Below are 27,671 nucleotides of genomic sequence, written 5' to 3'. Positions count from 1 at the left end.
CCGAATTCCTGGTACTCTGTGAGCCCTGTCAACCTCATCATCCGGGGAAAACCTGAAACATGATCAGGTCCCGGTCGACATCAAAGACGGGGAAAACAACAACAAAAACTGTATTAAGAGTTAAGTTGCTTATGTTCTCTTCTCGGAGATACCGATACCTACCAGGGGTCTTTTCCCTGCAGCAATATTCGACATTGTACATGGCATCCGGGATAGGAATAAAAAAAGGAAGGGATTTGCGTCAGGCATTGGGCAGTGTTTCGTCTTTTTCATTATTAACCCTTTCACCCCCATGTAACTTTAGTAGACTCTACCATGTATTGATATGGATGAGTCCATTATGGTCTACAGTGGTGAAAGGATTTAACATGCATTTGGTTCATCGCGAGGAAAATTGTTTTGTTTTTATTTTGAAATAAAAATCCTCACACAGAAATTTCGCAGATATCACCAACTTCTACATCAATTAATTTATTATATTAAAGTAGAATCTGCAAGTGTATTTGTAGCAAATTCAACATTTTGCGAATATTTTATATCGCCAAATCTATCGGTGTGTTCTCATCAGAGTCATGTTAAGAGTTAACTTCTTGTAAATATGTTGATTGTTCTCGTTTAGTGTATGTATTGCGTTAGATCACGAATTGGAATGTCAAGATAATATTAGGTAAAACCGAAATATATAAAAGGTTTTCCTTCTTAATTAATATTGAATGATATTTAATGATAAAAATATCTTCTGCATATAAAATCATGGTTATACATATCTAATTAGTGAATAACAGCTACTATTTACGTTTCGCTGGCAATCTAAAAGTCGATTTGTGAAAGGTTTATGATTAAATACCACTAACGTTATTAATAACCTCTCGAGGACAAAACTTAGTTTAAATATCAATTTTGAGAGATTTGATATTTTGACCTTTCCGTTATTATAGTTCATTTATTTTCTCGTGACACATCATCTTTGCTTACAGCGACGAAATCCTTTCGTATTGAATATGATTTAGATTGTGTCCTTGCATACTGACGATGTGGTACATCCGTTTTAATTTTATTTATATTAGGATTAAAATACCATTTAAATGACAAGAACACTAAGTAAACTAATCCAACACATTTCAAAAGGCAAATTTAACAATTCCTTGTTTCAAAATGTGTTGGCAGTTGTTATACGTTGTTTCACAGCAATTGCATTAACGATACCTCAATAGATTACAAACAAACAAAATATTTTAATATACCAAACTTTATTAATGCAATATTTTAACAGCTGGGGACAAATCTTATTCAGTGTCCCATTCTGCATAACAAAATAATTAAATCGATGTTGGATCTCAAAGAAATACTAACTGCTAGCACTATGCATCACTTTGAGTGAGAATTTCATCAATAATGTTTTGCCATAATATTCATTATTATTAAAAAACCCACATCTAACGTCATTTGTTCTTCGTAGACACTAGGCCTATATGCTAACATACTGTAATCCACTCATATTTCGCGAGTCATATTTTCCCATCCATTTGCGATTGGCGATAATCGCGATTTCCATTAGCTCGTTATCATTTACATAGAATAATTATTCAAATATGTCTATAAAAGAATTTATATAACATATAATGGGTTTTTTGTCAATCCTCGCGAATAAATAATTTGAAGCGCAATGGTGAAAAATAGCAATCGCGAAAACCAAGGGATATACAGTATAAGTTTGGTTGTATGATTTCGTCACTATATGACCTAAAACTAATGTTCATATAACCCGGATGTACATTCTAGAATACGGCAAACCACGTGTCATTGTTGAATAGAATACAAGATATATAAATACATTATATATTAGCCCCTGAAAGCGCCGTCATGGTAACGTCATTCATTCACGTGGTATACGTCACAAATTTGCGACGTATAATTTCTGACGTAATGTTGTGTTCGTTACATATGAACCATATGTATATAAAGCTATTCAACCAACAAAAATGATAATAAAACATTGTTCGTAAGCGTCATTTATGAGACTATAATAGGTGACCGATAGGTGACGCCCATCAAGTCAAGGTCATGTATTACGGTGATGGTGGATAAGGAGATCACATATACCGACCTTAGGTCAAAGTTCAACATCCACCATCATGACCTGACAGTGATACTTTCCTGTTTAAGAGTTCATTTCTCTGCACCAACGATGTTGCGGAATCGCATATACACGATTTTCAAGGTGTGTGACACCACGTCGTCCTATTTACTGCATGGTGCTGGGTTGTACAGTGTCAGATCTATCATTTCTGCTGCCTGTTGCAATAACACTGTTTTGTGGCAAGATTCACATTGCGGAGAAATCAGATCCTCTGGTATAACAGCAACATTAAAATAAATGCAAACCAATGCAACAAACAGTAGATTATCTACTCCGGTGGACGAAAACAGATTGAGTCTTGATAGATTCTACTCCTGTGTTATTTTCGTCGTCACCCGGTCGACAAAACACTTCAAAATGTTTTTCCTCACACTACGTCACATCCGGTATCATACGGCGCCGCCATTGCCGACTGTTGCATACTGACAGGCAGACAGTGTGGGTTGTCTGGGGTTAACTGGAGGGTAGCCATAAGAGTGATGTTTGGCTTTCAGTCTTAGGGAAGCGATACTGTTCGTGCACTGATCCCTATTAGGGGTGTAGATGTACGGAGGGGCTGGAGGGGCGTAAGGGCAGGGGGCACCAGTGTTGGTCATGTTGCTCGGAAGGTTGGGCACATTGGCCACCATAGAGTTATTAATGCTACTTGAGGGTGCTGAAAAACACATCGGTTGCGTGGAGACTACGGAAGATAGATGAGGATTGACTGAGTTTAGGCCCCAAGGGAACGACTTGGATCCTAAAGGGCTGGGCACTTTTGTGGCCCAGTAGTTGTTAGGATAACCATTGTAGAGAGTGTCGTCGAATGGTGATTGCATTAGCCCAGTGAATTGAGATCCGAATCCAGTTTTAAATGTTTCCATGTTCCTTTCCCTCTTCCTCCATTTTGCTCTTCTGTTCTTAAACCAAACCTGCAAAACAGCAAAAAAGAATCTATTATTAGTAACATAGCAAAAATAGATTGATCGAAAAAGGAAATAAATCTGTTTGCATTATTGAGAATATTGTTCGATACGGAAGTACCTTTTGTAATATTTTAAGTACAAGATGGCTATAGTTTCATCATTTAGAACATTATTGGGACGTCTCAATTACAAAATCAAGTCAATAATTGACTTATTTGAAATACATTTAAACCCAAAGATAAATCTCCTTTCAAGTTTTTAATATGAAGGCAACGGTAACAACCCGAGTTGACAACATGACAGACTGTGGTTTTATTACGGGAACCACTTAATGAGTAGAAGCTCCTCTCATAGCAAACCGAGAAACATGGGCAGGTTTTTAATTGTGTCCATGATAGTTGTGTGGGTTAATTTTAAAGGCTGATGTATGAATCCCCCGGCTGAGTGGTGTGTTTGTCTTGTTGGGTCTGTCGTCTGCTCACCCGGGCCCTATCGCGTCAACATGCTTGGATAACGCTTGTACAATCTACTCTTACTTCGACATTGATTTAATAAAGTTTGATCGTAAATTATGTTTCTAGTCTCTCAGCTACCAGGCCGATATTGTTATTGAAATACACAACCCCGAAGTGATCGGTAGCTGATTTTAGTATATGTACGTCAGTAGCAGGACCAGACACTGATTGGGGAGAGGGACGACGGTGTCGAAAACCTTTGTCTGTGTGTTTCAAAATGAAAATTTATTACAACAAAGAACCCCTTTAAAACATATTCACTTAAACTACATATGTAAGTTATTAAATTGAATGATTGGGATGGGGATCAGGGATTGTTTACCGTCGTCGGTGATGTAAATGTTACTATTTCTTTACTAAAAGTCGGTTTCTGGGGGTATTAGTAAATCAATACTGGGGAAAATATCATGAAATTAAAGATTTAAGAGGACAGGGGTAGACGTTATCTCTTCTCGATACACAAAACACGATAAATGATAAAATTGGGATGTTCTAGATCCCTGATGAGGGTCTTGACATTGTTAGAGAAAACCCGCCGATGGGATGTACGTGGCTGATGTCAGGAAGATGAGAAAGCAGCGCCGGTATCGAGCTTGCCTGCTCATGGTGATTTGATAGGTGTTACCGTAAGCAGCTTAATCAGGAGCTGGATGATACAATAACACTAAACATGCTACGTAAACGACCAGAGGAGGGAAACGAGTCAGAGGATGACATTGGTGAACAATTTACATGATGACTATCTTTTTTTTAATCCTAGATTTAAAAGGAATAAAAGAAGAGGCGATATCGATGAAAGCATTTTATATGGTAGTTATTGCTGAAGTTTGCATATGGGAGGCAAGAGGAAGAGACAATGCTGATGAAAGCATATTGAATGCTAGAACTATTTCATTGTGTGGCGCAGGGGAGCATAAATGATATCGAGAAATGCATTATGCATAGTAGATAGAAATGACTATTTTTGCATGGGATGCGGAAGGGAGGAGTGAAAAGAAAAAAGGAGATTATCTCTATTAAGACACCTTGCATTGTATTTCTTAATATGGGAGGCATAAGAGAGGGGAGGGACAAGAAAATAAATGGTATGGCGATGGGGGATATTTTGTTTGGTAGTTGAGAGAGGACGACTAAATCTCCAGAATCAATAATGGTCAAAATCCAAGAACAATTGCCCAGTGTTTCTCTGGAATGTTTGGTTTGTATTATGGATGAGCTAACAGAACCACATAACAAGCAAATTATCGAGTGTGTCTCTCCTGTGACTTCATATCCGTCTCAATTAGCTACTCTCTGTCACTGAAGTAATCCTCTCGCGTCATCGCCGGGCGTGTCCGGACGGTTAGAGGTGACAGGAGATGACAAGGGGGCGAGGATAGCCCCTAATTAATTACGATCATGACAAAGTAGGGGTCGGGTTCAGGAGAATTTAGCTTGGAACATAAAAAAATGAAAAGAAGAGAATACCCTTCCAACCCTTTTGCTATTGCGACGTTAGATTTTCGTGATGCAAATAGTTGCAGGGTTTTCATTTTAAATGTTTTGTAATTTCATATGATTCTGAAGTTTTTGTTTTGATTTAATGATGTACTGCTAATGTTTTCAAGCGTTTTAGATTTGTTTTTATAGTTCCATTAAACTAGTGCAATAAACAATAGCATCATTAAATAGAAATTTTGTCAGAGATCGGAGGTTCTTTTATTTCATTTATTTTGAGAAGCTCGCCGTTTCACTTTGTGAACTTTTCTTAATTTGTGTTTTTGTGCTTTTTCATATTACTTAACCATCATTGTGATCCATGTGGTCATTAGCCAAAATATCTTTTGTTAAGATCGGTATAGATTTCACATTTAACGAAGAGTGCATGACAGCATTTTGGTTCATACTTTCAATGCCTAAATATAAATAAGTTCAAATCATTTATTTTATCATTTATCTCGGACACGTGCAGATCGCGACCAGAAGTTTATTATTCGTCCTTTAGTAACAATTTAAACATTTGCCTTCGCCTGTCAAGTGACATTTCGGTGTTTCTGGGTAAGAAACCTCAATACCACCGTATCGAGGTAGAAACAAGATGGGACGCATGCGCAAAAGAAACATCTCCCTTTCTTATCAGAAATGAATAAATGAAGTGTTGACTGTTTTCATCACTATCAAATCATGTGAGACATACCTTATTATAAAAGAATATATCTGCACATGAATAAAAAATGAAAATCTGTTGAAATATGAAATGGAGAAGCGTAATAATTCTGTTTTAAAGCTTTCGAGATTTATTTGTATATGCAATTAGCAATACTCTTTCGCAAATCAAGTTTTTCCAAATTCAATTTAAAGATATTATCCTCAAACTTATTTTAGATAAGTTACTCTTATGTCTACAAATTTTAGATAAACATGCAAGTTCTGATTTTAATTTCTTAAGTTAAATATTTAGAACTATTTTCCAAGAATTGTCGTTGTTTTCCCTAAAATATCGTAATTATTTGTTTCTGTAACGTTAGAATGTTATTTCTACATGTTTAAATGTTCATAAATTTTCAATTATAATCCTTGTTTAAGTATTAATCAGAAGCAAGTAAAATATCTGATTTTCATGTACATTTTTCTATCATAGCAATGTCGGCAGTTTGGTAAACAATATATTTCAATAATTATGTATGACACATGATTGTCAAACTACTTTCTTTTAAATAAAACGGTGTGAATTTCACACTTTACCACGAATGTATATAAAACAGTTTGCCTGATTAAACCTTTATTAAATATAACAGTAGGACATAAATTATTTTCATTATTTTTTTTCCACAAAATTGACTTATTCACCGGCAAGGCGCTGTTAGGAAATCAAAATTTCCTTGGAGATTTTGACAAACACGCGTCCATTCACACCTTAAGTTCCCTACTGAATTATTTTCTTTATGAGGTGTTTATTTATCCTTGTCGATGTTCATTTCCTCGTGTATATTTCAAGCCTGTTTAAATTTACATTCGAGCGGTGTAAATAGTTAAAGCTATCAAGGAATGTCCGGTACGGCAGTAGCGTACAAGCTAATTAGAAGTGGGAAACCAGCACGTAATTGATAACATATGTTCCATGAGCTACACTTGTATTTTTATGTCTAATAGGTTAAAATATATAAAATAATTATACGTATCACATAGATATATTATCATGTAAAAAGCCGTGAACCACTTTCATAAAATTGATTTATTTCTACGTTTATCTAATTACAGATACGGAAATATTCCTTAAACGACGGCTACTAAAGCTTTTAAAATCATAAATAAATTATTTAATCCTGTAATGAAAACTGATACTTTTTTTATTTCCAAATGGACCTAGTCAACATTTTACAATTTCACGAAAAAATGAGCACGCTCGTGTAATTTCAATGTCTAGAAGCGACAAATCTTTGATGTAATTAATTTTTGATCCGGTCGGATTTGTCTAACATTGTGTCGTGGTTGTGCAAAAATTCCAAAACATTCTTTCATGCGGAACGAATCTCCAGGAACTCCTTGCGCGTATGCCAATGTCCACTTTTACGGCTTTTTGCGTTTCATTTAAACGACATTCCGAAAAATTAATGCAAAACTTTGAAATTAATATCCAAAAACGACGCGATGTCAACTGCTTCTACGGTAATTTGTAAATCCTTCCTTAAGCCCTCTCTTTGATGAATGAAGTCCGCAATTATGAGTCTGGAAGCCTGATCTAATTAGTGTGGGGTAATAATTGCTCGAAAGTATTCTTTGATAATGAACTTATATTAAAACATGAATTTCGGTCTTGCTCGACGGAAAATGACACACCATGTGTGTAAACCAAGTCATTTTATATTTTCCATGTTCCGTCATTGTTTTACATTTAGAATGGACATTAAATCTAATTAATGCAAGCCGGTTACCACGTGTACTCTCGTGCGTGTAATCCAGGCGCGTTCGTTTACGCAAAAAGTGTACAAAAATATTTTCAGTTATAAAAGAATACCTTCGTGATTTTAAAACCAAACAGTGTTTTTATCAGAAAGCTTCAAAAATTATTTCATCTTTTGAAGGAAATTTTAGAATTTAGTTAAAAAAACTTTATCGTTTCATCATTTTGATATGTTTGACAAGGAAAAAAACACACTTTTGGACTTGTCCTCAATGAACGGTCTTTTATAATGATGACGAGGAAAATTTGCGATGGCAATCTTTCTAAGCTTTTTTCGGTTTTAATTTTACTTTTTCCTTAATTTAACACACTCAGATAATGTGCGATACGTAATTTATAAAAAAAAAAATGGGTTTTTTCAAAATAAAATCGTTTACGGTAAATTATAAATGGAGATCGGTCCATTACGGGCATGTAATGGGCTCTACTATATCCCTGAAATTTATCTTTTTGGCGCACAAATATGATATATTAAAGTTGGTTTAATTCAAATAAATCAGTTTAGAGGAAAACAAACTGATTTATATAATAAAAATGCAGAAGAAAACCCAATTATTTCTTGAAACAATCCTCAAACAGTACCAACGAAATACACAACTGGGATGGAGAAAGTTTCAAATATTCCCTCAAATCGTTCGGTCAAGGAAGATGTAGTTTGAATATACATATAGATGTTTGCAGGTTTCCCTAACCCATAACGCCACAGGATGACCAAAGATGACCGGAGACCAGGGTCCGGTTTCCCATAATTTTCCATAGGAATTCATTATTGAAGTTGGTGAAAAAAATCGCTCTATTTAAGATTTTTCTTTACTCCAATAATGCTTTCCTATTGAAATTTTTTAAGTTAAGAAGTTGTCTCATGCTAGGGATCGTTTGAAACAACGGCCTGTACATAGTTTAAACATATACTTGAGTTTCAATGTTTTGAAAAAGGAATTTGGTACTAGTTTTACTCATCTCTTAGCGATGTTTCCATACTTTATGCAAATGAGTACGCAAAATTACAGGGGTTCCTCTTTCCCTCGGAGGAATGAAGGGAGGGAGGGAAAAAAAGAGGGAAGAATGACTCAAATAGGATATTTGTTATATTTCTAGGCGTGGCAGAAAACTTACCCTAACTCTGGCTTCTGTCAGATTTGTCCAGGCTGAAATTTCTTCCCGTGTTGCCATATCTGGGTAGCGATTTCTGGAAAATGTGGCTTCCAGTTCTTGCAGTTGCTGACTGGTAAAATGTGTTCGCTGTCTTCTTTGTCTTTTCTTCTTTTTGTCTTCCTCCGTCCCACTGTCTTCCGATTTCGTTTTTGAATTCTCACTGGAATCTGAAATGATAATTAAAAGATGTAATTATTAATATTTTAAACAAATCATCAATATCTGGGGCTGGATTGCTGTAATTTGGGAAAAGAACACGGTTTTAAATATCAAAAGTCACTTTAATTTTCAAAATATAATACTGGTTCATGTGTCTTTTTATCAGCGTAATATTATTTTAGCGGTAGGCACTGTTTAACATGTCTTAAATTCTCTAATTAGCGATGAAAACTAAACTCAAAACGCATGCAACTATTCAAAATTGCTTAATTCAAAATTTGTTTATTTCTTTGCAAATACGTGAAGTACGTTCTGAAATGTACATGTTAGCAAATGTGTGAAAAGAAATAATTCAAATCTGACCAATTGCGAAAAATCTAATTGAAAAACCATGATAAGGTATATTTGCATACCTGTTATAAAATATCATTAATACCTTCTAATCCCACCAAAGTTTGAAGTAGGCTGAGATTTATGTTTCGGGGTGTTTATTTTCAACATTGACAAGTGTTTTCGACACCGAATTCTTGTTGATTTGCAAATTGGTGTGAACTCATAAAACTTCATAGATTGTTTCCGTATGGGAACACATCAAACAATACGGGCTATATTTGTTCTAAAGTACTGTTTGCAAGTGTATATTTTTTACACACAGGTTTCAGTGAACGTTGGGATAATTTACTGATATTTTGACATGTTTTTAATCGAAAGTACTTCAGGGATTACGCAACAATTTAAGTTTATAGATTTAATCAATATCTGTACTTCACATTTTGGGATAAACGAAACGTGTAATATCTATAGTATATATTATTTGTATTGGGCGTGAGTTTTTCAAGTTCGGTCTGAAACGTGAAATAATCATAACGTTTTACGGCTTGTTTAAGACATAAATCACATCTGCCACTTTACAACATTCGATAAGAGTTGTATATATCAGACAGAAATTAAAAAAATCGAGTGAGATTCAAGCATATATGATACATCTTGGAATTACGCTTAGGCAGTTGAACCCCATTTTGACTCAGTGAGATGCAGGTGGCGGAGGTATTTTGAAACATATGGTTTGTATAAACACGAAATCTGTAACCGTTTAGATATATGTTGTATTTAAACAATAGATGTGGATCCAAAATTATATATCCTCAGAGTTATGCCAAAACTCATCAATTCTAACATTTGACAAAACAGCTGATGGGTTTGCACTACGAGAGCGTGTTTCTCCTGGTTAATAAACAGAACATACAATTAATTTGTAAATTCTTCTTTGATTTTTATATTATGTAATCAGAATTTTTGTGTTTTTTTTGTTTTATATTTATTTGTTGATGTTTGTCATGATGATGATAACTTCTGAATACCTTAACTCAATATCACCTTTCTGAATAGAAACAGCGTACAATTACCAATATATTCTATACCTAACTCATAAAGTACATAACGGCAAGACGATCGTAACTGGATCAGTAATATATTGATTGGAGCGTAAATGCCGTGAAATTAACAACAACGATGTCGATTTCTTTTCGGTCGATCATCTGTCATCTTTCATCACATTCAAGTACGTGTAACATCGTCCGCGTCGCGTACAAGAAACACACAACATCATGTCAGCTAAATTAACAAGAGACCCTCATTTCGTTGTTAGTAATAGCAACCATTAACGAAAGCAATAACTGTAATCGCGGGCCATGTTCGTTCTTTCTGATATTGACAACGCAGTGGAAATTGATTACGGATGTTGTCTTACAAGATATTTTTTTTAGATTTTTTTTTATTATTATGTGTATCTCACATCAAACGATTTCATTGGGAATAATTCACTTGTCAAGTGAGAGGCTGGGACCGTCACTATTAAACGAGAAAAACCTGTGTCAAATCGATGACTTTTATACAATTTACATCTAAGGTAACAAGCGACAATTTGACTAATTTACTGGAAATTTCGGTCTAATTTCACTGACGGTTAAAACGTTTTCACGTTATTTCTGTTTGATATATACATCGAAATTTCCACTTAATTATTTACCCTTGCCTTTCCGTGGTTATCAAGACACTTGAGGTCGCAGTTAGGATTGGATAGAGGCGCCGACCATGTACCGTTACACTGGAATGTTTTGACGGTTGGGTCCCCCTTTACTCTATATTGTCGCAGAGTGAAATCCATTTGGTACATTATTAAGTAGACTCTATGCCACTTGAAGTCATACGTGTATATAAGTACGCGAGTTAGAGATACACCATTCTAGATAACCCCCCTGGGCCAGCCGCCCCTCCCCTCTCACCGAAAACTTCCTTTTACCTACTATTAGCACGAAAGCGAAATCGCAAGAAAACTGGGTGGTGGGGGGATCTGTCAGAAAATAAAAACGCGAAATCTACTTTTCACGGAAAGACAAATCTAACAAGTGATTTTACAAAAGGTCTGGATTATTGTTTAAGAAACTTGGTAACTCGAGTATTTGTTGGCGCTATAACGTTATGTAGTTTATAAACCCGTACTCTGTCAGACAAATCTCAAACACACGGGGGTAACGACCGACTCTCTTTACGCCTGTCATCCTTACCGGCTATCCGCATGTCCATTTCAAACTCAGAATGTCAATATCCAAGTCTATTTTACAAAACGATATCAGCTCACACGCGTATGCTTCTGTTTTGTGTATTATATATATATATATATATATTCTGTCTCCCTAGCTCTTGTGGTTTTAAGAATTTGGCAGTCTAATACAGCTACTTGTACTTACATTTTCATTGTCCAACGCTTGAGTAATATTACGACCAATAAAACTTAGATTTAAGTAAAGTATTCAGATATTTCAATAAGCAAAAAGGATTGAGATAATAAACAAAGGGTATAGCCTTACATAATATAAAGTATACGATGATATGCCAAATCCATAAACAACTTTATGAGATCTACCGAACAAATTAAAAACCCGTCTAGGATTTTCTGTTTAAATATGAACCTCTAAGAAAAAAAGATATTCCACCATTTTAAGGGCCCCGTCAAGCTAATTGTGACACGAGAGAGGGAGATAATATCAATTTGGACGTCCTTAACTTGACGCTTATGGTCCTTGTCCTCTTCTTAAGAAATTCTTGTCGATATAAGAGTGACCTCGGGTTCATTTTAAACATACAAACACCAAATTGATATTGTCAGTTATAGAATTGTCCATGATATAATAGCATTACGTTACGACTTAACGCACGTTCTTCAGGTCTGATTTTCTAGGTATATCGTAATATGTTGTGAAATATTTACTTCGGAAATGTATTAAAAGTCTGTAAGAGGAGCCTGGTTTTAACTATTGTCTATTAAACGGGTGACATGGCATCATAATACTATTGTATTGTGTTTAATGTGTTTAAAATTTGTATGGCATTATTGCATCTCGCCAGCCTGTTTACATATTTTTTTCACCATAAGAGGTATAGGACGAATTTAATGACGTTGCACAACGCGTAATTAAAGTTTGAAAATAATTGTCTTATTTTACACCACCTGGGGTGGCCTTACAAAATATTTCGTGTATGCCAATATCTACATTGTGTATATCTTAAAGTAAAGTATCTTAACATGCTAGCACGCATAAATATATTGTGAACATGATATATTTTAGTTTAAATATTGCTATATGTTATGCGTACGATGCAAAATTAGCCAAAGCGGGTTATTTTAAGACGAAAATATGGCTAAATTACATCGAATGATATGAAATAATATTTGTACTGACTCGAGTCTGAATTCTTAAAACTGGTGTCAATTTATGCTAGGTGTACTTACTATATACTTAATTTACCACTATGCATATTGATGCTGAATTAACGCTGAAAGAATACTTATCCGTAATGATTCCTTATACAACAGCACTGTTATTACGCTAATTAACCACTGAATCGACACTGAACTAGCATACTGAATTTATAATGAATCTATACTGAATTCTTACTGAATAACTCTGAATTCATACTGATCGCATACCTGTGTGTAGTTTTTCTATAGAAGTGTCAGTAGAACTTGGGGAAAGGCTATCAACAATCCCCACGTGCGCGGAGGGGGACGTGAGCCCCCCTTCGGAGGGGACACTGGGAAGTGTATCCAAATGATGCATGGTCATTCCTGAGTTTGTCTGCGAAGTTGTTGCTATTACGAAGTCTTCTAACGAAATCGATTCATGTAGAGAGTCCATTTATCCCACAACAGTGAAATGGTGAAAAGAATATTTTTGTCTCACAGATTTTAAAACCAATACAGTCCATGAATGTTACTCCACTCTCCGGCCAACATAGATCAGAGGTATATAGGTATCCAATGAGCCGTTTCTCTTACGCTATTTTTTTCTCACAGTCTTAAGCGACAATCAAAGTCGAAGTCCTCGTTCGCTGGTGGTATTAACACAATTATCCTGACACCAAATGTTTTTCTTTTAACACTTTTCTTCCATACTCCAGCTTAAGTACATATAGTGCTATGCTATAGGAGACCCGACCGATACATTTCCTAGTCTGTCGACAAAATGTTGCTATCTTATTTCTGTTTGGTAGTATAGGCAGTTATAAAGTCGGTCCTCATCGAACGAAATGCAAGTAGCTTTTCACTGTGAAGCTGTTTATCTGAAGCTTAAAATGTGATGTCTCAAGCGTCCATCACCAATATATACAAGATATCAAGTCAGTGTTGGTTTCGTTTGGGCATGCTTAGACTGACGTCACGATAGCACATGTTTCTGAAATTTATATCACTGCCCATTCTGAGGATCAGCCACTAAGCTTCGAGATGTTTATCATTTGCCACGCGCTCATTTGCATATGAAGAACCTCGGGCCATAGTTTTCACTGTTCCTGACAAATCGATGCCTTGTTTTGCAGTGAACAGCGCCTTTCGCAGTTTCGCTAATTACCATAAACAGTTTCTGTCAAAACTATAGCACTACCGACTCGGTGATTTGTCGGTGTTTCGGCCCGCAGGCCTCGGTAGCGATGTTGAACATGGGTTTTAAGAACAATATTTAGGCTTAAGGGCCGAATTATCAAATGTGGTCGGGACGGTGGAATTGTTTTTATAGCAGTCTACTTACAGTTTGAATGTCTGTATGATCCTAAATTTAACCAGACTTACGTTTGATTGACAATTGCTGATAAGATTTCACGCTTTTCAATTCATTTGCTAAAAAGCCGTACTAAGTATTTGACATGGATTAAAACAAGAATTAAAAGGAGTAACTTTCTAAGACTATTTAATCCTGGAAATGAAATTAAAGTGTGTACATATTATTATCATTAAAATAGCGCCTTAGTAACGACGGAGCTACTAGCGGTTTGTTTAATTTTATATATAATGACTTTGCAATTACGGATTTAGAGGGTTTTAAAGGCGCGGGACTCAATTCCTAAAAAGTTCTGAGAAAACATCGAATGGAAGTTATTTAACCTCCAAAAATTAACGACGGAAGGACTGGCTACCGTCTTATTCTGATGCAGTTTGAACTGATGTTTATACATAGTTATTCAGTAATATTTGTCAATAGTCAATATTTTCTATGAATAGATATTGTCACAGATATCTATCTTATCAGCTTGGTAATTCTAATCTATAAATCATACATATTCATACGATTTATACAAACTGCCTAAAATATGCAAATTTTATATCAATAAACAGGCATCTAATTATATTTTCATTATAAGTTCAGTAAGTCTATGGAATGGTTGCAATACTCATTACAGTTTTACAAGTTAGTCGTTTTAGGAGACGATATGAAACAAATTACTCTCGTCAGAAACAATAAGGATAACAGTTAATAAACTATATTAATAAAGTGGATGTGTTTTCGCCTTAATACGCATACTTTCCAAGCCTATATTATACATAGTTTGACAGTTCGAACGAATTTCTGCGCAAATTGTTGAAACAAAATGAAAAATGATGTAGATATGCAATCTTTAATAAGGAGGTGCATATTTGATTAAGTAATTAAATAGTTTGTGCAGTTGCTTTTTCAATAGTATTCATAACACTTCGAAATGAAGCAAATGCGCGCTTTCAAGGGGGAGGGGGATACAATTTATACGACGAAATATTGGTATATTTGTTTAAAAACAACGTTGAATTTTTAATGAATGTTTTTATTTAAGTCAACAACAACAATAGCATCAATACTCGACCTTTAAATGACTTCACACTGAGATACACATGTTCAGCCTGTTAGCTTTACAGGTCTCGTTCGATAGCACACAGCACCTCTCACGGTAGGACTAATTGTCCGAACGTGAAGGAATTCACATTTCGTATCAATATGTGAAATTTTTCGCTGACATATCGTCACATATATTCCGTGCTTTTTCAAACAGGGACACCGCTAACAATGTGTAATATGTATCCTTATCTGTTAAATTTAAGATAGACTTCACAGCCTTTTTGTAACCACACAATCTCAAGTGAGATATTCCCTTTGTGTTCCAACGATCCAATAGCGGATTTCCGCATTTTTCAGCTAACAAAACAACAATTAAAATACCTGTATATTAAAGAAAGGAAATGGATTAGAAATAAATTGCATTTTCATTAAAAAGGTTAGAAACGTATAACGGACATACTTTGGTGTTTTTGCACCCCTCCCCCGTAAACACCCCACCCCTCCTACTCCTATAACCACTCATCATGCTTCAATCTTAAAGTGTTAAGTAACGTGAGAGTAAAATCAAATAGAAACTGTATTAATAATAACACAAATGTATGCATCAATTCATTTATTCATTTATTCTCACATAAATCCTTTCATCTCTATCTTTTTGTTAATAACACATGAAGATGTTCGCTTTTAAAGCAACCCTAGACGATAAAAGTTTTCGCAAAAACGCCCGAGCTTTGTATAGTGAAGAAAGAAAAAATACCATTATCATCAAATATGTATACTATCAATGCCAGGTATCGTGAATAAAGACTTTAATTAACTTTGTAATTTGAGATTCCAATATGTTTGACAAGGCGCGTGTTAGTTCGCATATATTGAAAGTATTTGATGAATTTCGTTATTTTGTTTGGATCATCCTGGAACTTTGAAACAACTTCAGTTTAAATTTCTCATAATTCTTAACTATAAATAAAACTTGAAAAAAAATCTTCATTGAGTTTAACATGGCATAATTTATCATTCATATGTAATTTCCATGATTACAAGTAAATCAGAAATATATTCACAAAATTGATTTATCATGATTTCAAGGGATTTTATAACTTCACATAGAAAATATAGAAAGCATAGAAAAATGTACTACTAGATAATAGAAAACTACTATCTTGTATGTGATTTACCGGAAGACGTCTGGCTTAGTAAAACCATTTGTCTTAACACCTTAATTACATTGTGCCAAGATTTAGGGGATCAAAATGACACACGCCCCCTTAATCTCCAATCACTTGGTCTGAAGCTCGAGGGGTTAGGAACCCGGCTCGTTCAGTTCGTCCAGACATCCATTTTTCGTTTACACGTTTACCATATTGAAGAAATTAGCCCGTCTGGAACGATTTGGGGTATACGTCAAAGTCCAGTGTACCTGTCCCGACCCCCGGAGTGTCCAGGTAGACCAAATATTGACCCATCGCACAGGTGCGAAGTTTACCTCAGGTGTACTATTCAGACAAGTGTGTGTGCTAATTCTAAGCTAACACCATCCAAGGCTTAGCGAATTCTCGCCAATTAATACTTTTGATTGGTTTTGAAAAGAATCCTAATTAAATTGTGTCAAATTAGATTCGTTGAAGTCCGTTAGCCCTCGTGGCACAGTGCAATATATACTACTGTACTCGAATAGGACATACATAGACAGAATAACAGCCCGTTCTACCTGTAGATGTTTGATGGGATTTTATTCCGCCTGGCTAATTGCACTTATCGTCTACCTGCGCATTCTCCGAAACTTTTATGATCCCGATAGAGAGAAAAATATCGGAGGTAGCGATTTAAACCACACCTCATTCAACGAGATACCCTATTCTAACGGTCAGCTCTATAGCTACCGAATCTACCCTCAGCTATTTACTATCGAATATGAGTTTATGTCACCAAGATTGGTCAACTTAATGCACATATTATCTATATTTAAAAAAAAAAAATCCCCATTGATTCATTAAAAGAAAAGTATACTATATAATATATGAATCGCCTTTCTATAAAATGCGCATCATTTAAATATAATTTAAACTGTAGTTTATGAACATTTGTGTTTTCTTGTGAAATTATTAATTTTCTAGGTTAAATTTTGAAGTTGACAAGAATTTCAATGCCGTGTTGAAGGAAAATTGGACCAAATTTGTTCTAAGACAATATTTGCAATGTCATTTAGCGGTAAATCAAAACTCTCTGACATAGCAAAAGTCTACCAGTCTCTAACAGTATATATACGAGTATAGATCAATATAGGAAGCAAGGTGGTAGAAAGACAAATATTTCAAAATTTAATATATATATTTTAGTTAAACTGTTCATTATTTTTTTTTGAATTATACCATAAACGTTCCCCAAATCGAGCAGAGAAACCATAAGCTTGCCTGATTGTCCCTCTGCATGTATAAACTGTTATTTTATCTGTATCCCTAAAACGAGACTACAATATTTACGAGTGAAAAGGTCCATTCAATGTATGTGATTTTTTTCTCTTTCCTTATTTATATGTGTACAGATGAAACACCAAACGCGTTTTTTATTATAAATAAAGAATTAGAAACCGATAAATTCATCTTCTTTATGTTAAATGTGAAAAATGTTTTTTAACTTTTCTTTAACTGGACGATGAAAATTTTGGTATGTTGCCACTCCATATACTGCCAGTCAATGTCGTTTATTTCATATGCCACGTCCATTATCTGTGTCTCCACCATTATGCATATGTCCATATTTCCGTTTTCTTAATTAACACGGTTCTTAAAATTCCCTTCAATATATTGCCAGGTGAAAATGAGAAAAGACAATAATGGCAGTGTATAGCGAGGTTTCGTAGATACCATTCAATGGCAATAATATCGATATAATAATAGTTGTTTGATTTGTTGTTACTGGTATATATTTGTATTACCATTCCATTCGTTTTAATGCCAATATAAGTATGTCTAGAACTTGTTCTACTATCAACCTACCATACAATTAATAGCGTTCATTACGGAATGAAATGCATATTCTTCATATTCATGATGGTATGAAACACAGTTGATTGCAGACATTTTCTGTGATGCGCAGTAGCAGTTGTTGGAAAGCACTGATTTACATACTACAAAACATAATTAGAACATTGTATTTACGTTCAAAACGAACAACGAAACATCTTTGTTTTTGTCTCTGAGCGATTTATTTTTGTTATTGATTTTTTTTTAAACAATTAGCCGCTGTACCAATGATGGAAATTCGTGATATTTTGAGTTAGTAGCTTTAAAATTTGTACAACGTAAATGTACATATTAAGATGCTTTGATATGCAATGTACAGTTAGTATTGGAACCTGATGTTTCTTTGACCATAGTGACAACCACAGGTATGTTACAAGAGCGGTTATTCTCCATTTCGAAGTTTATTCAAGACATTATCAGATTTCAATATTTGCATACTTCGTGGAAGCGAAAAGTTTGAATGTATGATGTCGTATAAATTGAGTAACGGTGAATTTGACGAAGAACGCGAACTCGAGTTGTTTGAATCTATAAAGGAATTAAAAACCATTAACAAAATATAATGCTTATAATAATGGTTCCTGGAAATGGCGATTTAGTACCCAAGTCAAATAAAAGGTGTGTAGGAAAATAGTTTTCAGGATTAAAAAATTGAACGCGTCAGTTCTAATTGTTTGCTTAAAATATTAAGTAAGCTTTACTTTTACAGAAACAACCTTAAATTTACTTGGAATATATAGAAATAAACTAATTTATTTTCTTTCTATTTTTTTTCTATGTTTTAAATTGAATATTTCAGTCGATGCATTTTTTAGAAAATCTCATTAAATAACAGAAATTAGATCGAGTCATTGAACAATATTTAATGACTCTGCCTTCTTATAACGAGAAGCACCATGTCGGATATTAGGCAGGCTTATAGTACATAATTTGTCCCCCGCTCGTGCAGCGCGCGCGGGGAATCCCGCCATAAGTCGGTAAGATTAAACAGAATCCTGAAGTGAGACAAATATTCTTCGACCGTAATTTTTACCACATTTTTTATCATATAAAACTTGATACAAAATGAGAATGATTTGATGGTGTATGGCTATACAAGAAGTGAACATGGGATTTTCTCGAGATCATTGAAACTTATTCCAACGGTGTCTGAAGAATCTTTCTGAATCCCCTGGCGTCATCGGCGACTTAAGATTGAAAAGGATATTTAGATATAAATTGTGGTCGGCACATATTCCTGGTGTAATGTGCGTAACACACTTAGATATAGTATATATGTGAAAAGTATCTATTTAGCCTGAAAGAATGTGGGGAAACAACTTGTAGTATAATTTGATATATAAGTATTTTATGTGAATTATTTAATATATCTATTTACCTATTACTCAAGGTGAATGTTTATATGCACAGTTTAGAATTTCCGGAATTTTTGAGCGATCATCTTCATAGTTTTACTTTCCTTTTTTTGAACATAGAAAGTATAATGTATATCAGATTGATCTGTTTTAAAACTGAAAAATACGAAACGCAATATATACAGTTTGTAACCGGTTAATACCCTAAATGAAATTTTGTGTTTCGAAACAAACGCACCCGGTGCCACTGGAAGTACCGGTATTTTTTGTGTTCATTTATTACTTGTATTGCTAGGTCGGTGTCTCTGGCGGTGGCTTTCAATATTTCAATATTTTTATTTGCACTCAGTCACACTACGTGTGGAACAAACATTCATGGTGAAAATAATACTGTACACATTACAAATTTATATGCAAACTTATACATTGCATTCAACTTATTATCATTGTAGATTACATTTTCCATGGAGTGTCTATGTACAGGTATACCAACATGTATTATACGTATGATTGGTATCGAATAATTAAGTCAGTGAAATACCTTATGTGTTCTATTCATACAATTATCATAGTACCATTTTTTATAAAATTATTAGCGTGATTTTACAGCATATTCAAAAGTTTTCCATTTTTTTCTTTCTAGAAAGCTACAAACTTTCTTAAGCAAAGCAGTATTACAAAGAAACGTTCCTTTCGTTTTTAAGGTAGTTGGATAGGTATAATAGTAAGAATGTATGACAGGAATCAGAACAAATACGTTGCCGATAACATTATATAACTGTAAGCCTATAGAGGCCGATTTTTTGACGTGCACTGCAGAAAATCTGTTTGACTCTTTATACAGTGTCTAGCTTTGCATATTATAGTTTATAATGTATCAGAATCGAACCATCCCTTATTCCTTTTCCAGTGGTTTAGAGAATTATTTGGCTTTCGTTTCAAATTTTGAACATTTCATTTTGCTGGTGAGTGTTTGCGCTGTTTATGCACTAATTTGAATGTGTTAGATGAAAAATTGAACAGCATAAAATAAGTTTAATGAAAATAAATTAATTAGAAATTTATTTTTCCGTCATAATACCGCTATATGCAAATCGTCAAAAACATATTCATTTATATTCAAGCGTACTGAAGGTAAGACGTTCATATCTGTTATCAAAAACTATCAAAAAGTAACTAGGTAATATTTCAGTTAAAATTAAAACGAAACGGTTATGTTATTCATAAAATACAAATAACATCTCTTTTTCGATTTATTTTGAATTGATGCATTACCTATAGCGATTTAAGATGGCCGAAGTTGATCATTACATGAATCAATTTCGCCTACTAGCTGTTTCATTTTGTAAGCAAGATAACTATAACTATTTTCTGTCAAGATCACGTTCATGCGGTCAAGAATTTACTTTAAACTGTTATTATTTTAGGATTGACTCATTTGGTCTTGAGAATCACTTGTGACGGGAAACGTTGCACATAAACATTCATGATACAAGTAAATATCACTGAAAAATTGACATCTTTAGACTTAGCACGTGTATCACCATGTGCGTCATCATATATGACGTCATAATCCATTATCAACATACTGTATTTCATCATTTTTTGCAGAAGAGACATGCAAAAGTCTTTGATATCTCGAACTCGTAAAAGCACAAAATTATAAAATCTGATATAAAAACTGGCGTCGCAAAAAAAATTCTGAATGAAATAGTTATGTTACTGTAAAAAAAACGTCTGTTTTAAAATTGAAATATCTCTGTCTTGAAATAGGACATGGATTGCAGAAAATATCAATGTAAACATTAAAAGGGGATAATAAAATTTAATAATGTTTAAGGTAAGAGCGTTGTTGTGGTTAAGAACTTTAGTTATTCTGTGGATGTTAGATTGGGTCTTTGAGTCCACTCAATAGTTATAGACTTATCGACTTCTTCATCGATCTGTAATTATTCAACTCTTAAACCGTGCGATTTTGAAGAACATTTGAGATGGATATAAATTCTTTTAAACGTTCAAATTGCCAAAATGGCGAATCTTGATAATTTCGGAGTCGATTGATCCTTGATGATTGGGGTTTGATATTTCTCCTTGTCGTATCCGCATATTTTGATATAAATATTCATTATTTCCGGTCAAGAAAATCCGATCTCATAGTCATAGACTGATTGCCCATCTGTCAAAATGTCAGCGATCGGTTTTAAATCTGAGTTACGTCACTATTTGAAACGCACGCGCGCTAGCTTGTTTGTTATTCACGGATTCAACGGATCCAGCATGTCGCCATTGTTGTTTGGGTAAGATGGCGCCATATTGCCGTCACAATTAGACCCATACTCCCCAAATTTCTGCCCCAGTAGTTTCAAATCCGGAATATTTTCCAGACATTAGGGGAATAGAAGTAATTGGTTGATTTCCCATGCCACCGTTTCTTATATCGCGCCGAAATCGTTAGGTCTATAACTATTGTGTCCAAAAAAAGCTAATTTGCTTTTATTTTCAAACCCATTATAAATTGAATGAAGAAGACTGGCGTTTAAATGGATACATTTAGAATACATTGTAATCTGCTCCTCTGTATTTTTTGTAAATGAAGAAAATTTATTCCTCTTGTAATGCTATTTGTTTTTAGAATTCTGTATAAAATGAAAGCTGTGAACTTAAGGATATATGCTGTCTTAGTGAAAAAATCACCTCCTTTCCCAAAAGAGTTCCACGCTGAGAAATATGGACAAAAGATAAAAATTGTAAACTGGCCTTAGTTAATCAATTTATTGATGATACATTTTGAAAAATATACAAGGATGCGTTGATATTACTCGCGCAGGAAGTTACTTAAGGGAGATAACTCTAAAATAAAATATGTTATTTTTGAAGGTTTCTGTTCTCACCACAGTTATGTTCATATGAAGATTCATCAACAAATGAGCGGGACACACAACATCTTAAGTCACATAGAACCGTATCAACAGATTGTGTGACCACTAAAGGGTTACATTAAAGAGAAATATAAATGAAATGTCATAACCTGGAAAACACTGTACCACGAGTGTCCTCTCAGTCACATTATTCTGAACAAAGGTAAACCAGAGATGCTTTGGGAGACAACTCCGGAAAGAAAGTGTGTTTCGGAGAAAAACCGGGAAAAGATAGAGGACCTAAGTCTTGTAATGGAAGCAGCTGATTAAACTTGGTCTCTTAAATATCTCTTTAACAGAAGACAGTATACACATTAATCGCCTCATTCGATCATGTAGTTGGGTAGTGTAGAGCAGGTCTATTTTCTTGTAGCCTACACAGGCATAATTTGTAAAGAAGCATACTACTTTAAATAGAATCATGGTAACTGAACGCGTTTGATTTTTTCCTTCTTCTTTCTTTCCTTCTTCTTTTTTTGTTTGTTTTGTGGTGTGGTCTGTTCGCAGTTTTCTGAGTAAAAATACCTTTTTCCTGCCGATTTGTCCTATGTAACCACCATGCATGTCCACGAACGTTTCCTAGCTAACAATCCAATTTTCCTCAAACCTAACAGCAATGCTTTCCCTGCAGGGAGACGGGAAAATTGAAGTGAGAGAAATTTTATTTGATATTAACCATACTTCGTAAAAATAGTAACATACATCTGTATTGTCGCTTTCACAATTCGTGTAATTACTGTTGAGGAGAGCGCTTTAATAATGTTGTTTAATATGTTTATTTAAGATGAGTCGGGTTTTAGTACATTTTGAGAAATTATATTTTCAAGAAATTCGCTTTCTATTTCGTTTGAATTATACATAAATGAATCATGTTTATATAGTACATAGTGATAAAAAATATCTTGTTGCATTCCCTCCTCTCTTTACCCACCTCCCCGCGAAAAAAACCTGGATATGATTAAAGGTATAATGTAGCTATCTCAATTTTTATAACAGTTTATGAACGCTCGCATTATCAGCCTTTATATATGTCTCAATTTCTTAAATAAATGGCACTAATTTTTAATTCAATGATACCTCCAACATTCTCCAAAATGTGAAATTGATCTTAAGTGCTCAGCTTCTAGATACGCTCTGAAATCTGCACAACACGTAACTATCCCCATCATTCTTCAAAGTGTGAAAAAAATGTATGGATATCCTCAACATTTTACAAATTGTGAAATATATATTCAGTGTAAAAAATTCCCTACTTACAAAACATTCTTCAGATAGTTGAAATAATACTAAATGTAAAACTCCTCGATACCCTCAATATTCTTCAGCTAGTTCTGTAAATATTTCATGTAAAATTCCTAGAATACACTCAACATTCTTAAAATACACATGTAGTTCAATATTTTATTTATCTAAATCTCCTAGATACCATATACATTCTTCAAATAGTTGAAGTGATTACCAATCGTGGTAAAAATTACTACATACTCTTAACATTCTTCAAAATACGAAATTGATGATGAATGCACAGCTTCTAGATGCCGACGATATTCTCAAAATTGTGAAATTAACATTTTAAATGCATATAACTCCTAGCTACAATTCAGTTTTATTTACATTAATGTCTAGTGCAAAGGTTTCTTGATACCCTCAATATTATTATAAACGTAATAATGAATGTTTTACGCAAAGCTCTTAAATAATAAAAAAAAAATCTTCACACATCGGAAATAATATCTAATGCAGGCCGAAAATAACCGGTTAATATTTATATGAAAACCCATTAAATCTGCAGTCGTACAAACTAAATAAGTTAATATAACTTATCCTTTATAAATCATATAGACATTTTCTATATATAAACGTGTAGCTTTGAGACCGTTCAACATGATCAATTCTACTTGGGCGACCCATTGTATTTATTCTAAAACTTTTTTCGTGCATAATTCGTTATAAAACTGGTCCTCCCGAGTGATTGATACAGTGTTGTGTCTGAATGTTGAATTATTCTCGCTGGCTGACTGCCGAGTCAAGTCCTATCGATCGTAAAATGAAAACGTTTGTGTCTGTTACCTCAGAGAGAGAAAAAATAGCGCGCTCGCCATTGAAGGGAAATAACTTCTATTGTGAAATCGGACATCTTCTTGTGGTTTTGGTCAGTGCGCTAAAAGTGACGTCCCTTGGCAGTGTGGTCACTTTGTTAGTGAAGTCACTTTAATGCAAACTTTATTTATTTTATAAAATTAATGAAAAACGTTATTTTATCTTTATTAATCACTCTTGTCGGCCAGGATTTTAGCGGGCAGGGGGTCCTTATGAGGGAGGAAACCGGTGTACCCGGAGAAAACTCTGGCGTGGTCGGGCAGGTGACCCCATACCTTGGCCCTTTCACGTCCGATCGGGGAATCGAACTCCGGTCGACTTGTTGAAGGCAAGTGCGCTATCCACTGCGCCACCCGACCACTTTCGAGTTTAAATGGCACACAGGTGCAAAGACACGAGGAGAAGAAATTCTCACTAAGTTTAAATATATTTTAACTTATTGGTGAAAAATAATAAAAAATATAATAAAAAATCCGTTTTAAAAAGCAGGATTTTTTGTTGTTACTGTAGTCACTTTGTAGTGTAGTCCCTTTCGAGTTTAAATGAGGCTCAAGTAATATTTGTCAAAGACACAAGGAGAAGTTATTCTCTAAGTTTAAATATATAACTTAATTGGTGAAAAAAATATGAAAAAACGTTTTAATATACACTGTACGGTCTCCTCCACTTTGCCGTTAAAAGATAAAATGATTTTAACAGTGACATCCTTTATGACTGGGCATATATTGTATTAATCAGGCATGTCCGTCCCGTCACGTCAGCTCACACTCTGACACGTCAAGTAACGTCGAGCTACAATTTAGCGTCACGGGACTACATGTACCAACTTCATTTCTTAACTGATTTTCATCAAATTTATACAAAAGTCAAGTATGAGAAAACCTCAGATGAGTTCGTATTACAGGATCTCAAGGTCAACGTCAAAGTCATAGTAGCTTTTTGTATGTCAACCATTGCTATTTTGTCAATAGATTCAACTTCAGGATCAAGGAGGCTTTCATATCTCACAGACGTTTCCTGTAGTTTTAAAACAGCGTCGTCTTTCGGAATGCTTCTCACAAAATTCAATTTGATTTGTTTCACATAAAACTAAGGATTATAAGAGCAATACATATATTTATCAAGGGCTGTTTGGAACTAAACAATATCTACACAATTATTTTAAAAACCATTTTAGAAGTCCGACCCAAATTGCCCTCGACACCGAGAATCGAACCTGCATCGACCGACACACTGAGATTTCGCGGCCGACCGGTTCTGGTTACTCACTTTTCGTTTGAGGTTATTGCTTAAGAAAGAGTTTTACATAAAGAAATATCAGATAGACGTGATTTGGTTGGTCATTGAAAAATACACACGCGCGAATAATTCGACGAAAATTGTAAATTACGGCAGCATCGATTACGATACCCACCGATAGAATTTCCACTCCGCAAGTTGTTGAAAAGTCATTTAACGCGAAAATGTACACACACGAAAATGTCGGGTTTTACTATATACATTCTCCTGTTAATACCTCGAGAATTTTGTTTGCGAAAATGTCGTCAATTTGTTAATTTTATCCTTTTCAACAGAACAGTGTTGCCAAACGTGGGTTTTCTCCGGGTATTCTGGTTTCCTCCAGCATTATGATCTCCTGCGCGCTGCCACTCCCGGCCCAACAAGAGTGATAAGTGTTAGTTTTATAATCTATATAAAATAGATACTACATAAGCCAGCCACCAAATACATACCTATTTATCTCAATGTTCGGAAACGGTTTTGATTAAAGTTTTGTTGCAAGATAAATCACATTCCTGCGATAATATTTCCTTGGTATATTACTGTTAAAATCCAACAACCGCAGTACTATATAAATAATGTTAAGACCCCCTCCGTTTCCCAATACCTGCAACAGACGATGTTTTATACGAGTTAGTCTCTCGAGAACAATTAATAAGACACCCCTGTGAAGGTTTATTTTCATTCACAGATTATAAATAATCCACTCCACAGTTCCCATTGTTCTCACTATTTGTCTTCCGTTTGAGTCTACGGCCGTTGTTGATTTTAAATTCACGCCATATTGCCGATATTAATACAGATATCAAAACGATCTCCAACACGCTTGAAAGAGAAATGACGATCTTTGACACGCTTGAAAGAGAAATGACATATTGTACGTCATTAAGCATTCTAATGACCGTGATCCCCGAGTTGATGAGGGAATCTACGGACCTCGTAATGGCGGCCATCATAGGTCAACGGGATCGCGTAACGGTCCCGGTACCGATCGTTTAACGACATGCGGCCCTTTGTGGGGCCATACTGCGCCAGATGAGACCTTAGAACACTCGAGCGTTTTATGCAAATGAGGGGACAGCCAACCAAACATAAAGAATGCGACGTCCTCGAACGGTATCGGACTTGAGAGAACGTGATGCTAAGCGCCGTGTAATGAGATAATAACGACGTTGAGCGACAGGAAAGCAGTGTAATAAAGAATGCAGACTCGTCGACCACCATTTGGCAGGCTATTGAAAACGACAAGAAGACATTGTGACCACGAGAGGCGAGCCACATTAATTTTCTTTGACTACTTTGTCGAGTCTTACGTTGACGTGACAGCATACTTGAGAATTCAAGAAGAAAAGTTTTGTATCAAGCTAATTTTGTTTTGACGATATTTTCTACGGGTCTCTTGGGATGATAATTTTTTCATCTTGAAAAATAGATTAGGTCAGAAAAAACGGTCCTCTCGATAGCACTGTGGCTTTATCTCGAGATTATGCAAAACCATCTTTTATCGATCAAAATAAATTATTTTATTATGATTTCATCAAATTTCGAAATAAATAAGTTGAAATTAATCTTTACACTATGGAATGTAGATCTTGATAGATATCGAAAAGGTATAAACTTGAAATTAACGATGTTTTGTTAATTAAAACATTGCTTTTTTTACAAATGATTCCGTGTTTGACCGGATAAAAAATGATCTCTAGCAGAGTCACTTCAATGTGGTCAGTCCTGGTTTTAAGTTCAAATTCTTCGGATCTTTCACAAACGTTTGCAATGAACGAAGAACTATTGAAATCAGTTTTTGGAAAGGGCGGATATTGAACCCATTTTGGGAATCTGGGAGCGGGGATATTAAATATTTTTGGAGAAGAGGGAAACATATTGAAATCATATGTGGGATAAGAGGACGAGAAATAATTTAATCATTTTCGAAGAATGGAGAAATATTGAAATCATTTAAGGGGAAGATGGGGATGGAAGATATTTTGATTTTCAGAGATGGGAGGGGGGGGGGGGGGTTTTTGAGAA

General features: G+C 34.8%; 1 protein-coding gene across 2 annotated transcripts in view; it reads right to left on the bottom strand.

Annotated features, from left to right (window-relative positions):
• Window positions 1-1,231: 1,231 nt before the first annotated feature.
• The window catches only part of LOC110448541 (pituitary homeobox x-like), a 66,066-nt gene continuing 39,626 nt past the window's right edge, over window positions 1,232-27,671 (bottom strand). Inside the window, exons 1-3 of one of the 2 annotated variants that reach the window (XM_021494828.1) lie at window positions 12,809-13,552; window positions 8,620-8,825; window positions 1,232-3,051 (exon numbers count right to left, since the gene is read on the bottom strand). In XM_021494828.1, coding sequence (XP_021350503.1) covers window positions 2,530-3,051; window positions 8,620-8,825; window positions 12,809-13,016 — 936 coding nt within the window. In that variant the 5' untranslated portion in view covers window positions 13,017-13,552 and the 3' untranslated portion in view covers window positions 1,232-2,529. Of the gene's footprint in view, window positions 3,052-8,619; window positions 8,826-12,808; window positions 13,553-27,671 lie in introns of those variants that run through there. The other variant, XM_021494829.1, reaches the window with a different exon arrangement.

The sequence above is a fragment of the Mizuhopecten yessoensis genome, unplaced genomic scaffold (assembly GCF_002113885.1).
Source record: "Mizuhopecten yessoensis strain PY_sf001 unplaced genomic scaffold, ASM211388v2 scaffold4121, whole genome shotgun sequence".
Taxonomy (NCBI): Eukaryota; Metazoa; Mollusca; class Bivalvia; order Pectinida; family Pectinidae; genus Mizuhopecten; species Mizuhopecten yessoensis.
Note: the sequence above shows the minus strand (reverse complement) of the source record. Positions and strands in the feature narration are given on the sequence as shown.